This window comes from Corylus avellana, chromosome ca9 (genome assembly GCF_901000735.1).
Source record: "Corylus avellana chromosome ca9, CavTom2PMs-1.0".
In the NCBI taxonomy this organism is placed as follows: domain Eukaryota; kingdom Viridiplantae; phylum Streptophyta; class Magnoliopsida; order Fagales; family Betulaceae; genus Corylus; species Corylus avellana.
The window spans coordinates 13,050,158-13,066,031 of NC_081549.1; the positions used below are offsets into that span (position 1 = coordinate 13,050,158).

Below are 15,874 nucleotides of genomic sequence, written 5' to 3' on the forward strand. Positions count from 1 at the left end.
TATAAGGGAAAATTACTTCAGCAGAAAACATTTTTTGGTGTTTGGTGGAAAATCAACGACGAAAATAGAAACAGTGGCAACTAACAGCAACCTCCGGTGACGATAGTCGGCGGTGTATCAACAACAATGGTCAAAGACGGTGGTGGCGGATAATAAACTGTGAGAGAAAGTACGTGCAAGAAAAAAATCAAGTAATATATAGTGAGAAAGAGAAGCTCAAATTTGAAAAATAGTTTATGAAAAAAAAAAAAAAAAAAGACAAAAAAAAAAAGGAAACCATTTTACAAAGAGTTTTCTTATTAAATAAAAATGTTTTCGATTTAACTAAAATTTTCGGTCACTCCGAACACCAAAAAAAAAAAAGTTCCATGTCAAACAAACAAAATCTAAATATATGGGTTTATATCTTGATTAAGGAATATATATATATATATATATATATATATATAAAGGAAAAAAAACTGGAGCCGATAGAAAAGGAAAAAAATTCTAATGTAAAGTGATCGACTAGAAAAAACAGCTGCTGACAAAGTTTAAAACCGGGCGGCGTGACGAGTCGGGTCAAGACTGGCCTCCTTCCCATTTTGTGTGGATATATATATATATATATATATATATATATATATATATATATAAAGGAAAAAAACTGGAGCCGATAGAAAAGGAAAAAAATTCTTATGTAAAGTGATCGACTAAAAAAAACAGCTGCTGACAAAGTTTAAAACCGGGCGGCGTGACGAGTCGGGTCAAGACTGGCCCTCCTTCCCATTTTGTGTGGATCGTTAACACCGAGGGGCTCAAAGCCTGAGTACTCAAATCAGCGATTCCTTCGAAGCTAATGCTTTTCCTCCATCTCTCTCCTAAGCATCCCTTTCATCTAATTCCTTTGGTTTCTGTATCTACATTCAAACTCAGAGAATTGCAATGGATTCTGCTACTCTAAAGATCACGTCGTTCCCAGTTTTGCCTAAATCTCCACCGAAGTTCAAAAACCCAAATCATAAGATTCTATCAGGATTTCGTTTCAACGGGAAGAAGATTTATGCCATCTTTCCCAACGGCTCTGTTCCCCCCTCTGCTTCCCAAAGGGTATGTTTGTCCTCACCAAAGCTTTCTACTGTAACCATATTTCATGTTGTCAATCATTTCATCATTCTTCGTCTCTGTTGCAAAATAGTATGATTCTTTCTTTTCTTTTTTAATCAGAACTAGATTGAATTGCGTCTTCCATTTTTCTCTTGTCAATGAAATCAAGCTTATAATGGGTATGGATTTCTCAATTCCTCTTTTCCGTTTTCAGGGTGAGTCAAGTTCGGGAGGAGATGTGCATAGGCGGAGAAGCAGTCTGAAGTCTCTGTTTTGTTACGATAAGGCTATACCAGAAGAAAGAATTGAGAAGCCTGTTGGGATATCTTTGGCTGAAAAAGTAATCGGAGATAACTCACGATGCACAGATTGCCAAGCCAAAGGTGCAGTGCTTTGCATGACTTGCTCTGGTTCAGGCTTGTATGTTGACTCCATATTGGAGAGCCAGGGCATTATTGTCAAAGTTCGCTGCCTAGGTATATTACCTTCCTTCTCCAAACATCCTAGAAAACTACATGTATATGTTTTACGTGTGCACATTCATGCTCTTTGCTTCTATTCCTGGTTTAACTTTTTAAGTCAATTTATTTGGTACAATATTGTGTGTTCATATCAATGAGAGCTAAGAATCGAGTTTCTTTCACAAGAAGCCTTAAGGAGGGCATGCTGTTTAAGTTCCATTGACAACTTTATATTTATTAATAAAGGCAAAACAATACAAAATAAATAAAAAGGGAAAAAAAAAGAAGAAGCAAAACTGATAGTGGTAAAAGCTTTTGGCAAAGGGAAGTGCTACATGTACTTGAAAGTGCTTATTCCCTGATGTGACAGTGAAAATCATATTGACATATCATATACAAATTAACTCGTACAAAATTCAATGATGATTTTCATTGACACATTAGGGAATAAGCTCTTGGAAGTATATGTAGCATTTATCTTTGGAAAGGGAGGTAGACATGGGTTAGTGTTATAAGGAAAGCCGCTTCATCAAGTATATTAATCATCAATGTATAGTTGATTGTTACATTAGTGAATGGTGCTAGGTATGAACACACTCCTCCCACTTGAATTGTGATGTTATTATTGAGTTTATTGAAGTTTAATCTATTTTTATAATTGTTCTAACTACTAAGATTTTTCTTTTATTGACCTTGATTATGATACACTACCACCTCTAGTAAATAAAGGAGGAGACAATTTTTAATTTGCAAAAAGCGTTTACATTAGCTAAGTAATTAATTTTAGTAATCTTTTTCTAATGGTTTCCAATGCTGAATTTTTCCTCGCTTATTTCAAGCACCTTTATTGTGAAGAGGATCAACTTATTCAAGTAAAACATAATTAATATAAGTAAGTTTAACTAGCCCTTCCATACATTATTTGATCAGGGAGTTAGAGGACTATCTTTAAGATCTCACAATACACTCATTGATTGTCATCTTTAGCTGTCTTTTAACTCATTTATCTCAACATCTTCTCCCAGCTACACTTTTATCCTGATGATTATTTCTCTTGGTTGGTCAGACAATCTTCAGTGTTCACTTTTCATAATTTCACATCTTATTCATCTCTAGCATGACAAGATTATAGACTATAAAACAAGCACTTCTCTGATTTTGGCACTTAGGCTGTAATAAATTGACCAAAGTTGTTCTTAACTACCCCTCAACCACTAACCATCTAATTCTGAATGTCTTTATATGAAGTTGCATTACGTATGAAAAATTAGTTATCTTAAAAATCGCCAGATTCCAAGTTTGTCCAATTTAAAACTGTTCCATCCTAAATTTTACTCGTAAGTTTGAGTCCTACAGGGAAAATTAGATTTTGACAATGCCTCTTTTAACAAAATAGCCTTGTTCAGGATGTAAAGTATTTCACTACTAAGGCTGTTATATGTAGAATTCCAACAAACATTGTTAAGAAATATAGAACTCTATTTTGAAGCTATATTCATCTTCTGACATTTGCTAAATCTAGTAAATTCTGTATTTTTATGTTCTTTATTGTAGTTGGAATTTGATTATTTCAAGAAGAATTAATCAGTATCTGGTATGATACTGATGATTGTATTTGGAAAAGGACATTGTTCTAATATTACAATTGTTGCGATGTAGGTTGTGGAGGAACTGGTAACATAATGTGTTCAGAATGTGGAGGCCGTGGTCATCTTGGACCCAATTGAGTGGTGTGGTTCGCTTCTGTTCCTTCAATTTTGTTGTAGGTCTGCTGTATTTATCTTTCATATTGCAATACTACGTAAGACACGTATATTCTAGTTAAGTGTAGCCTTTCAATTTTGTTTGATTCATTAGTTGTTGATATGTGACACAATTTACATGACGATCTATTGAATTAATATAATCAATGGTTTAAACTGCAAAGGATCTATTGAAAATTGCCTGAGTGCCACTGGTTGTTGCCATTTCCCTCCACACGGCGCATTGAAAACAAAAATGCATTTCATATTATTCTGCCCTCTGAAAGATTAATCCTTCAATGAAGTTTGAAGGCATAATAAGCACGCTTGCAAGGGACACCTTATTCTATCTGGTGCTTGAAGGCATAATAATGGCATATATATCCTACATTGCAAGGCATCCAATGTTATACGATTTATCATTTCTGATGACATAGAATTTGTAAGAACTTTGCCATTTTCAGAACAAAAAGAAAAAGAATGTCCATACATGTTCACATTTCCAACCATTTACCATTATCTAGCTGGTATATCCTATACATTGCTCTAGTAGCTAGGACTGGTTCAACTTTGCTCCCGCCAAGCTTGACGTCTCCGAAGCTCTTGGATGCGAACCGGGATGGTGGAATCAAACTGATGGCTTTGTGGATTCTCTGCATAGGCGACATAGTAAGCTGAAAGGCATGCTTGTGGCCAGGCCATTGCTATCCGGCACTGAAACAGGCATCAACATTGAAGTCAATTTCTTTTCAAGTTTTATTATCGCCAGGAAACTCAAGTCAATTACAAGTAAGTGTTTACCATGAAGTAGCCAATCAAGAAAGCATATATTGATACTTGTGTAGCATGACTCTCTTGAATGGCGAGCGCCCATATTCCACTCAATAGGCTGCATATAGCACCCCCTGCTACGCCAGAAAGGAAACAAAATGCCCCAGTAAGATCTGAGTTGATTAATGTTTCCAATCCAGCCATCTTGAACATCTCCCAAGTATCAATTGATGCCTGCATGAACCCCTGGTTGAAAGCCCCGACGTGCACAAAGCCCCACCGGTTCCCGTATGCTACACCGGCTGAAGCGATACCCGAATAGCAGTCAGCACATGAAAACAAGAACTCATCTGTGTCCCCTGCTAACAACTTCATGGCTCGAGCTGACCCCTGGATAACCCCAAGAATTGGGACAAGGGCTGAGCCAATGCAAACACTTGGCATACAGTATCTGAGCGTGTCGTGGAAAGCCACACGTGTGTCGATATATGCGCCGCAAGCGAAGTGCATGTACTTCACACGTGCTATTGTGACTAGGACTATGTTCTTGATGACATGCATTGTCCAGGCCAGGCTAAGCAGGATGATTGAAATGAACAAGGGGTCTAGGCCAGTTGTGGAAGCAGTGGCCCCTCCGATGCCGGATATTGAGAGACAGGAATAAAGAATGCTGGCAAGGATTGATAGAATGACTAAAAACGTGGTTTTAGCCGGAGGGGGAGCGGTGGAAACCGATAAGACCGTGGTGGCGTATTCGAACCGCGGATTCACCCAACAACCATATAGTGACTGAATCAGTGCAGATATCAGGGCAACTACACCAGCTGCTATACCCCCGGTAGAGCCAATCAAAAAGAATACAATACCAACAGCACATGTTAGCAACGGGCTAAGCCAAAAGGCAGCCTTGATTGCTTTCGAGGGATTGCAGCTAGTGATCCCTTGCCATGTGAAACCAACAATTCCAGCACACGCTGCTGAAGTGAGCAAGGGAGGGAACCACTTCTTGGGGCGGAAGTGGTGGTTGTCGGCAGCAGAGAGGAGGCTGCGGATCGTGAGGAAGATGATCAAGATGGTGACTAGTATCAAGTGCGAAAAGAATACAATCCGAACCGACCATCTGAAGAACTTCCCTGCTGCCGTCGTTCTGATTGGAATTCTTGCTTCTTGTAACTGCAACCACAAGAAAACCAAGTTAATACAATCTTCTTTAAATCCAATAAAAGAAGAAAAGAAGAAGCAAATGAGAGAGAGAGAACCTTGATGGGATTTGTGGGTGGCTGGGTCTGTATGTGGTGGACGCCCTGCATAGATGAAGTGCTAAAAGACTCCTTGGGATTTCTCATGCGATGATGCTTCTCAGTCTCCCACAAGCTTTTTTTTATTTGTTTACAACTCTGGCCTACCGCCTACCCACACCCTTTCACTTTCTTGACCGCCACGGTAAAGCAAAAGTCAGTGGAAATTTTTCGCAAACGTGAAAGGCTCATGTGATTATCACCCAAAACTGCCAAAAGTGAAAGACTAAATACTATTCTTTGCACAGAAGTCGTCGTCTTAAACAAGTACTATTCTTTGCAAACGTGAAAGACTAAATAGTAAATACTATTCTTTGCACAAAAGTCGTCGTCTTAAACAAGTCAAAGTAGAAAGATTTGACGGAGTCCTGAGCTTTGAAATTCTGTGTGGAAGAAAGGCAGAGGTGAGCTAAGGTTACGTGATGAACGGGGTATCTTAATTCCACTCGTCTTTCCTCGTGATGCAGTTGGGCTTTTATCTTCCGGGAAATGCTCAGCGTTTCTTCTACTTGTTTTAAATCTTTTGTTTGGCTCAACTGCTAACTAATTTTGGTTAAGCGCAGATCGGGCCACCAGCCGCTATTCCTTCACGAGAAACGTCGGGTTAATAAGAAAAGTGGAAACTGAAACTTACTTTCCTTTCTGTAATATAGGAAAAAGAAAAGAAAAGAAAAAAAAAAGAAGTAAATTAAGGCTATATTGGTTTCGCATAAAATGATTTTTGCAAAATGAATTTTTGTAATTTTTGGTGTTTGATGCGATGAAAAATAATAGTTAACAGAAAACATTTTTGGTTTGACCAAAAAAGCTTCTTTAATTTTCGTAAAATAGTTTCTCTTTTTTAAAACTCAGTCTCAAAACACTAATGCTTTGCTAGGACCTCATCAAGATACTATCGGGAACTACCTGGGTCACTATTGGGACTTCACTGAGACCCGACAGGACACCACCAAGACTCCTTTGGGACCGTGCCGGGACTTCACCAGGACTAGCTAGGACACCACCAGACCCCTACCAGGATATGGTATGGATTTCACCGGGACAGGTACTTGTGTGTGTTTATGGTGGGTTCCGACAGTGTCTTGGCGATATCGTAGCAGTGTCTCCTAACGGACCACCACTACCAAATGTAGAAAAAAGTTTTTGGTAAAAAATATTTTCCTAAAAATTATTTTTTGACAGAAAACATTTTATGTTGAAACAAACAGAGTTTAAGTCTCTAAGTTTTTATGAGATATAAATTTAATCTTTGTAAGTTTATAATTTTTCTTTGATTTCAAATAGGTATTTATGTCAGTTTACCATCTAATGAGATATATTGCAATGTGGTTCTCATTTGACACATCATGTACTAACTGAACGTGTAAATTTATGGGGTTTAAATTTAATCTTTTTAAGTTTATAATTTTTCTTTGATTTATATTGCAATGTGGTTCTCATTTGACACATTATGTACTAACTGAAGGTGCCACATGGCATAGTTATCTTAAATTATAAAAATATTCCATATAAAATTCAAGGAAGGTGGTCAGTAACTCATATAAGTTGTAACACTCCGAATTTTCTCTCTAATATTTTAATATTTTAAATTCAAGATTAAGGAGGACTTTTGAATAAAATATTAATCATGGTGAATCCTCCTCTGAAACAAAAATATTGTTTAGATGTGTGATTTTTTTTTTTTTTTTTGGTAATCTTTCCAACTCAACTCAAAATTGTGAATATCGAAGAAGAAAAAAATTGACATTATGTTTGGATAGCTTAAAGAATATAAAATAAAATTATATATATATATTACAAAAGCCAAAAACAAAAAAAGGAAAGATAAAAAAAAAGTGGTTTTAATTTTTAAACAATCCCTAAGGCCAATCACCCTTAAAGTGTGGATCAGCCACTCTCAACAATGATTTTGGTAGTGGTTCGGCCACTCCCAGTCATTGCTTGGGCCACCCCCAAATTAGACAGGGTAGCTAAGCCACCCCTAGACTCTTAAGGGTGGTCTGACCATATATAATAATAATAATAATAATAATATTTTTTTGATATTTTTAAAATTTTTATTAATGATTTTTATTGGTTGGGTTAAAATTTTTTGAGTTAAGTTGAAAAATTTTGAGTTGAGTTGAGTTGAGTTGAGTAACATAGTATCAAATAAAAAACTTTAAAAAAAAAAGAAAAAAAAAAAGGGACTTTGGGAGAAGGGAATGTCGAATGAAGGTAATATTTTCTTTGGAAGGATACTACTTTATAGATTCTAATTTAGATTATCGAGGAATTTCACCCAGGATTTTTTTTTCCTAAGTTAACTGTAAAAGTATGGGCTGTATGCCCGGCCAAAGGCCCAAATATTTTAAGGTTGGCTCTCCCCAAATTTGAAGATAAAAAAAAAAAGAAGAAAAAAAAGTGCACATATCCATCTCAAATTACTATCTTACTGTTTATATAAAATAATAATAATAAACTACAATCTCATTGTCAAATATCAATGTTCTCCCCAAACTACCAATTGTGTTAATGCCCCCCTAAATTACTAAAAAAATGTTAGTGTCCGCAAGGCTAACAAAAAGACAAAAATGACGTTAAAATTTCTTTCTACTAGATAAAAAATATCCTTATGAATTCAAAAAAAAAAAAAAAAAAAAAAAAAAAAAAGAAAAACTAAAGTTGTTAATTTTAAAATTTATATTGATTATGTATCCTTATAAATTCAAAACTAAAACTAAAAATAAAATAAAAAATAAATAAGAAGAAAAAAAAGAAACAAGGGGCCCATTTTTTTTTGTTTGAAACCTCTAGTTTTTAGTTTTTAGTTTTTTTTTTTAATATATATATTAATTTTATGAAGGGTCTTTTTGTCATTGGGGTGTCATTGTTTGATAGTTTAGATGGGACATTGACAAAATTGGTAGTATTGAAATGTAAAACCCCAAGTATTAATTAGGGTTAGAGTACCTTAATAAAACAATATGAGATATTAGGGTCGGATCTGAGAGAAATGATGGAGAATCCTAGACTTTTGAGCATTTTTGTGAAGGTCAAACGTTTGAATAGGAAACTGAACGCTCAATGCTGAATGTTGGAGGCAAACGATCGATGGCAACGCCATTTTAAGAGGGAAAATATTGGATTTTCAAATCCCAAGGAAACATATAAAAATCTTGTAATAGATACCATGACGTGCGCCTCGAAATAGCTTTTTGTCTTTGAAATAGGGTCACACGCAAAATTCTGAGACTTATAGCAAAAGTTATGTATGTTTTACCAAACATTATGTGAGGTGGTCAACTACTGGAAAAAGTCAACTCCAAATGTTCGATAGTTGTTATGGAACGTTCTATCCTGCATCTGACTCAAAAAAAAAAAAAAAAAAGACATTATTGAGCTATAAAAAGCGTGTTTGGGGATTAGGGTTCCATTATGTGTGCCCCACAACCCCAAGAATGAACCAGTAGCCCCTAGAGAGAGAAAGAGAGAAATAGAAGGAAAGATGAAATTTTTGGAGAGAAAAACATGAAAAGAGAAAGTGTTTGGGGCAAAAGGGCTTAGTGGAAGCTTCAAGGGTAAGATTCTATTAGTCTTCTCTTTAATTTTTTTGAATGTTCTACTCGTTATAGGTTCATAGATTTACTATTTCGAGATTTGGGTAATATAGGTTTATATTTGGTTAATGAATTTGTTGTTTAAGTTTTATAGGATGAATCTTAGATGTTTGATATTGATTAATGTTTGAATTATGAATAAGTATGTGTTATATTGATAGTCTTACATGATTAGCTTACTCTTAAGAGAGATTAATGTAAATCCATGTATTATGGTAGATTTGTTGTGGGGTTGGCAGATCTTGGCTTACAAGTTGGATGTTATAAATTTGATGTGTTTTATGAAAAGATTAATAATTGGGTTAGAGATTGGATGATGATGGATGAACATGTATATGTATAGAAGTTATATTTGGGCTTAGAATCGTAGTAAGAAGTGAAATCAAACCTTGGATTGTGTTAGAATGAGAAAAGCTTCGACATTTTCTTGGAAGTAGGGATACTACCAGACTAACCGAATGTTCAATGAAAGTACCACACGATTGATGTCAATCGTTCAAAATGAATACTGAATGATCGATGCTCATTTGATACAACTATCAAACATTCAATCATCATACATAATGACCATTTTGACTTCAGAATAGGTTTAAGAGTATTTTATCGTATATTAAGACTAATGATAGACCATTTCACAGATTTGGAAGTCGTGGACTGTCAAAGGAATTACCTGGTGGAAAATCATGACCAATGTGAGTAAAATGCTCACAGATACTTGTTATTATTTTTCCGCATAACATAATTATTTTATGTATTAAACCTAGATGTTTACAACTCACATGAAATATATTTTAGAATAATGTAAACTATATTTATATTTTTTTTTTGTGAAAATGGCGACACCTGGCGTTAAATGAGCCTTGCCAGAGTTAGTAAGCAAATGACACCCTCGATCAAGGTACTGCCCAATCACGAGATGACAATTGATAGGATCCATGATATTGAGAACAGACCAACCCCCATGAGATATGACAGTTAATGACTTCTCAGTCAAATTCATAAATTCCTGTATATTCTTGTTGTTTAGAATATTACTAATTTATGCATCAAAGACATCAACACACCCAACAACTTCTTCGCTTAACCCTTTTCTCGCAGGTATAAGTAGACTGGAGATTGGGGTGATCATTGATAAGTACCAAATATTATATATTTGTACCCTTTTTATTTATATTAGTTAATCCTTTAATTGTATCGTTATTTAATATTTTGTGTTAATTTTGTGTTTTTAATGTTTTGTAGGCTGTTAAAGAAAAATTGCAGTTTTAAAGGGAAAAATGCAAAGTTTGGAAAAAATTACACTTTGAGAAGACCTAGATAATGTGGTTAAGTTTAACCCAATTAAGGAGATGATTAAATTGAAATTTCTCTAATCGGAGTCAAAATCGGATTGGATTCAAAATCAGATTCTATATACGTCTTAGTATTTTGACCATAATGTTTCACTCAAATATTGGATTGATATGATTCTAGCAGCATTGGAAAGCTAACTCAAAATACTACAATGCATTGTGAAATAGGATTTTCCTAATTCGGACGGTTACTATGCCAAAATAGCCTTGCAATAAAAGAACACAAATCTGGATGAATTCTATTCCGATTTCAGACTTTTATTTGGACTGGGAGACACACCTTCGAATTATCTAGGTTTACTAGGACTTTTAAAACTTCCATAAGCCTATAAATAGACCTCTTTGTATTCAAGAAAAGATAGATAATTCCAGAGACAAAAATTCACAGCTTCTCTCTTTAGTTTAGTTTTTCTTAGGTTTTGGTTTTGGTTTAGATTTTATTTTTATGTAGAGCTAAATTCTCAACTAAGGTTGGGGATGAAGCCTCATCATTGAAGAGCAACATTATGTTCATGTAAGTCAATGCTATTCAATTTTATTATGCTTTTATGTTTCAATTGTTTTACTTCTAATCATTTTGTGAGATAATTCTTGGATATCTTTTATAATTCAATGATACATCTGATGATTTGAGATAATTTCATATGATTGATTGCTTGGGTTTTAACTCATAAAAAATTAGATATCCCTTGTGATTTATTCTACGGATACATCTGATGTTTTGATTTAATTTGGATATCTTGTTGTGATTAACGGATACACTTGATGATTTAAATTAATTTTTTTATTTTTTTATTTTTTTTTTGTGATTTGTGTGAAAGAATGGATACATGGGATGATTTTGATTAACTCTTTGAAGCGAAAGTAAAACATACCTAAGATTTTATTGTGAGAAATTTGGATAATATTGATGAACATGAGATGTGTTGCTATGATTTGGAGAGTGTGGATTCCACAACCTTAGCCTTTATCTTTTGTTTTTATTTTATTTAGTCTGTGTTTGTCTTTTAATTTTCAAAATTCAAAATTCAAAACCCAAATTGGAACTAGGTTAGGATAAAATTAGTTTAGATATGAGTTGTTCTTTCAAGAATACAATTCTCTGTGGAATCGACCTCGCACTTATAATCCATTAACTACAATCAATTCGTGCACTTGCAAGTTAATAAAATTTGCACAACAAGTTTTTTGCGCCGTTGCCAGATAATTGTTTTATTTTTGAAAACAATTTATTTCTAAATTAGTTTTATTCTTCTACTAGTTATAATTATGATTTTATTTTTTCTACAATTTGTTTTGTTTTATTCTTGTTGCTACTAAAAAGACAAAGATTTTTCTTTTGTTTGTTTTTCTTTTGTTTGTTTGTTTGTTTGTTTTTGTTTTTTTTTTTGCTTGTTTTACAGTTCTACTGTAGCACCTTCCGCACGCCCCTGCTAGTGTGATCGATCGGAGCCCTGCTACGATCGAGCGCACTCGGGGCCAAGACAGCAAGTCAAGTGCACCTACGCTTGACAATCGCCTCTAAAGGCTCGAGTGCACTCGGGCCGCGCACCTACGGATTAGCGCTACTACGCTCGATCGCACCTAACCTGTGCTCGAGCGCACCTCCAGAGGCAACAGCAACAGATTGGCAATAGCTGAAAAATTTTGCCAAAATTTATTTTGGTCCTTTTTTTATGAGTTTTTTAATTTTTTTTTTATTTTAAAAAAGGTTTATTTGTTATGTTAGATATTTGCATGCTAAAGAGTGAGGGTGAAGTATGAATTTTTCGTTTAATAATTTTAATAATTTTTCTGTGCAACATGCTTCTCCTAGTTGTAGAACACTAACTCCTATCAACTACCCTCAAAATTTTTACTCACATGAACTATGTTCATACTGCTCCAATCCTTATCATAGTTCTAGTAATTGTCCACACTAGGGACAATTTTCTAATTTTTCATATGAGCAAATGAACACCAATTTCTCGAGCCCGGAGTTTGATTCAAATTCCAATTTTTACAACCCGAGATGGAGCAATCATTCTAATTTCTCATGGTCAACTCAGGCTACAGGAAATTATACTCCTCAATATCATGAACTGCACCATCCAGACTATCCGCAGTTCGATTACCAAGCTCAACCACCTACTTATCAATCCACCACTTAAGTGCGACAGCTTGCACCACAGTCATCACTGGAAGACACACTCAAAACATTCTTACAAGAACTACGACAATTCAAGCAAGAGATCAAAGAAACCAACACTCAAGCTACTGCAAGGTTGGAAGAAGGGATTGGCCAGAGTGAGAATAAATATTCAACTGAACATCAACTTGACCCAATAACTCAATGTTGGGACAATGAGAGCATAGAGGATAACAATGAGGAAGAAGAGCTTCAAGGTCAGCTGATGGCTAAAGGACACTACGTGATTGATGGCGATGAGTCCGGAAATTCTTATTATGAGCATGTCTAAGGTACCACCAACCTTGAAAGAGGGGAAAGTGCTACAAGGAATTATCTTCCTAAAGATGAGGTACGGCAACTTTGTCCAATTGCTCACATTGATGACTTAAAAAGAAGAAAAAACCAACTCATGATAGCTAGGGCTGCCTATACCAGAGTTATGAAGAAATTCGAACCATGTTTGTTTTGTGAATATTGTTATAATCCTACTGACCACCAAACTGAATGTCCATTCATTTTACACTAAATGGCTGATGAGGATGAAATTGTGGACAACGAAGAGAAGCAAGTTGAGCACCCTGAGCAAGAGGAGCACACAGAGCAAGTTGAGCATGCCCAAGTCACCACCACACTTAAGAGTGAGGAAATTGTGGATAATGATTGTGGTATTTTTGTGACCAAAAATATCGATTATAAAATTACCACTCGTAATAGAACTAATCCCGTAGGATAGGGTTATAGTGAGGGTGTCAAACCTCAAGGACTGCAAGGGTTTTATTATTGAAATTTAAAAGATTAAAATTAACTTAATTCAAAAGAGAATGATTTGTTTGTGTGAATTTAAAGTGCATAAAATAAACGGAAGTAAAGAAAGTAAATATATGAGAGAGAGAGAGAGAGAGTAGGGTATTGATTTCACCACGATCCGCACACCAATGGTTAACCATATTTAATTATAGCAATTCATTCTATGCATGTTATAATTTAAACAAGAAAACATATGAAAATAATTTCATACAATCAATGGAATAGCATAACCCATCTTCGGTTGGCACAGATCGTTTACCTAAATTATTCTAAACGAGGGCGTAGTACGATCCGTCTTTCCTAGGTATGGTCTATCTAACCCTATTGATTGCATGCCAATTAAGAACCATTGTATAACCATCATTCTTATAATCATAGAAAATAAGAATGATTTGAGTTCAATAATAGTAAAATAATTTTCTGAGACAAGATAAGAATTTTACTAATATTGAATTGGAATTAAAGAACAATTGCATTTAATATGAAGAACACAAATCAATTGTAGCAATCCTCAGGGTTATACAATCAACATGCATAAATTGAAAGCTAAAAAGTAAATACAATCAAACCATTGTGCTTGGAAAGGGTTACATCAATACCCCACAATTGGGTTTAGCCGCTCATGATCTTCTAAGCTCCACAGACAATTTACTGAAATTTTAACTCTAGAAAGCGGTGTGTCTGTTTACAATGTTTAGAACCATATTTATAGGGATTAGAAAAACCCTAGAAACCCTCAGAAAACCGGAAGTCAGTCTCCCAGTCCAATTGGGAGACTGAAAACCAAATCCACGCTGGGAAAGGGTTGCTGCTGTGCAATACACGCCCGAGTGCGTTCAATCCAAAGTTTTGTGCGCTTGAGCATAGTGCGCTCGAGCCTAGCTGTTATAAGCACGAGTGCAGGCATGCGCTCGATCCCTGGCCACAGACTCTCGAGCATAGGTGCGCTTGAGCTCAGGAGTAGCTGCGCTCGATCCTAAATCTAGAATGCTCAGCTTTTTGCCCTTTTAAGCCCAATTTTCAATGGTTTGTCAAATAAGACCCGAGACACAAAAACGAAATAAAATCAAACAAATAACAATGGTAAGGAATTAACATATGTAAATTAAGGGACTTGAATGTGCAACATTCGGCGCTTATCACACCCCCCCAACTTACATATTGCTAGTCCTTTAGTAATTACAAAACAGAAAATAAAGTGAAAAATGAAAAGATAAATCCATCTTTCGTGGGATGTACTATTGTATTTAGCATATGCAACAAGCCTTTTAAACCACTAGGCATTCCCTAGAGGACGAGTGAAGTCTCGTGAGGGTTTTCTAGGAATGATACCCACAAACATTGTTATCATTATGTCATTCAAAAGAATAAAGTATCACAAAAATAATGGTTCTCATTCATTATAGTAAGCTTAAAATTATAAACTTCATATTCAAAATTCCAAGGAATTTACAAGTCAAATCACTTACAAATGGTAGATTGAGATACACAAATTTCAATTAGTGCAAAGTGAACTAACACATAATCATGAGTGAATCATTCCAATATGAATGAATCAACATCTTAGAATTCATTGGACTTTATATCAAATGAAACAACCAAGGCATACATTTTTTATTTTTTTTTGTAGGCTTTGCAATGCTTAGCTCCCTTAAGCTTTCTAGTTGACCCATGTATCGAGTGTTAGGCCAATGTCTCCCAAACCAAATGGTTTTAGGGCACTAAGTGTAAAGACACCCCTAAGGACTTACTAACTCGAGTAAAAAATGCTACAAAGCTAAGCTAGCCATTTTATTAATCAACCCAGAAATTTCACTTTTTGACGTGAACACTCACTGCTTAATGAAGCGAGATGTCCGGTTACTCAACGAAAAATTCAAACTTGATGATTTTTATTTTTTATTTTTTATTTTTTTTTTTGTATATAGCATGCAAAAGTTACCCATCCAATATGTCACCCAACAGAATTTAAGACGTTGAAAACAAACATAATTGGTCTCAAAATTCATACCTCACAAACATGTGCTAGTGTGCTCAAGATAGATTTAAATTGAAACAAGAAGTATCTCATGTTGCCAAAAGTAAGTAACAAGACTCAAAATTCCTAAGTCATATGATCATGTGTTCATAACTTTAAGCCTATCAATGAAATTTAAACCAGAATCAAAGCTCAACCATATGCTTAAGAATGACATAACCACAAAAATGGACCGTGTTTTGTTTTTCCATACCCCAAAACTTGAATCATGCATTGTTCCCAATGTATGTATAGAACTAAAGAATAAGATCAAGAGTATAGGAATACCTGAATGAGTAGATGGGGGCATATTATACCCCCAAACTTGAATGCAAAAAACACGTCCTAAAAAAGGTGATACTCCAACCAAATACCAATCAAGTGCATACATTGTTGTAAAAATATAATTAAAAAATGAAGCAACAATGGATAAAATAAACCTGGACGGAGATCATGTACCTTGGTGGAGTGAGGAGTCATGCGCACAGGGCCTGCGCTTGATCCTATGAGGTATTTCTCAATGTAAGTCCGAGTCCCGAAGGATCTTACCTCGATCCTCCAGAAGTCCAAG

The 15,874-nt window shown here is 35.2% G+C and overlaps 2 protein-coding genes across 2 annotated transcripts; one reads left to right on the plus strand and one right to left on the minus strand.

The window, feature by feature from the left end:
* Window positions 1–740: 740 nt before the first annotated feature.
* LOC132161676 (uncharacterized) lies at window positions 741–3,470 on the plus strand. The gene is made up of 3 exons (XM_059571850.1): window positions 741–1,089; window positions 1,301–1,562; window positions 3,207–3,470. Exons 1-3 carry the CDS (start codon window positions 925–927, stop codon window positions 3,272–3,274), a joined length of 495 nt encoding a protein of 164 aa, XP_059427833.1. The 5' UTR covers window positions 741–924; the 3' UTR covers window positions 3,275–3,470.
* A 150-nt stretch (window positions 3,471–3,620) lies between these two features.
* LOC132161832 (protein PNS1-like) lies at window positions 3,621–5,487 on the minus strand. Its single transcript, XM_059572030.1, has 3 exons — window positions 5,320–5,487; window positions 4,091–5,233; window positions 3,621–4,003 (listed from the first exon to the last, which is right to left on the minus strand). The coding sequence occupies exons 1-3, from the start codon at window positions 5,404–5,406 to the stop codon at window positions 3,854–3,856; spliced, it is 1,380 nt and encodes a 459-aa protein (XP_059428013.1). The 5' UTR covers window positions 5,407–5,487; the 3' UTR covers window positions 3,621–3,853.
* Between the last annotated feature and the right edge of the window lie 10,387 nt (window positions 5,488–15,874).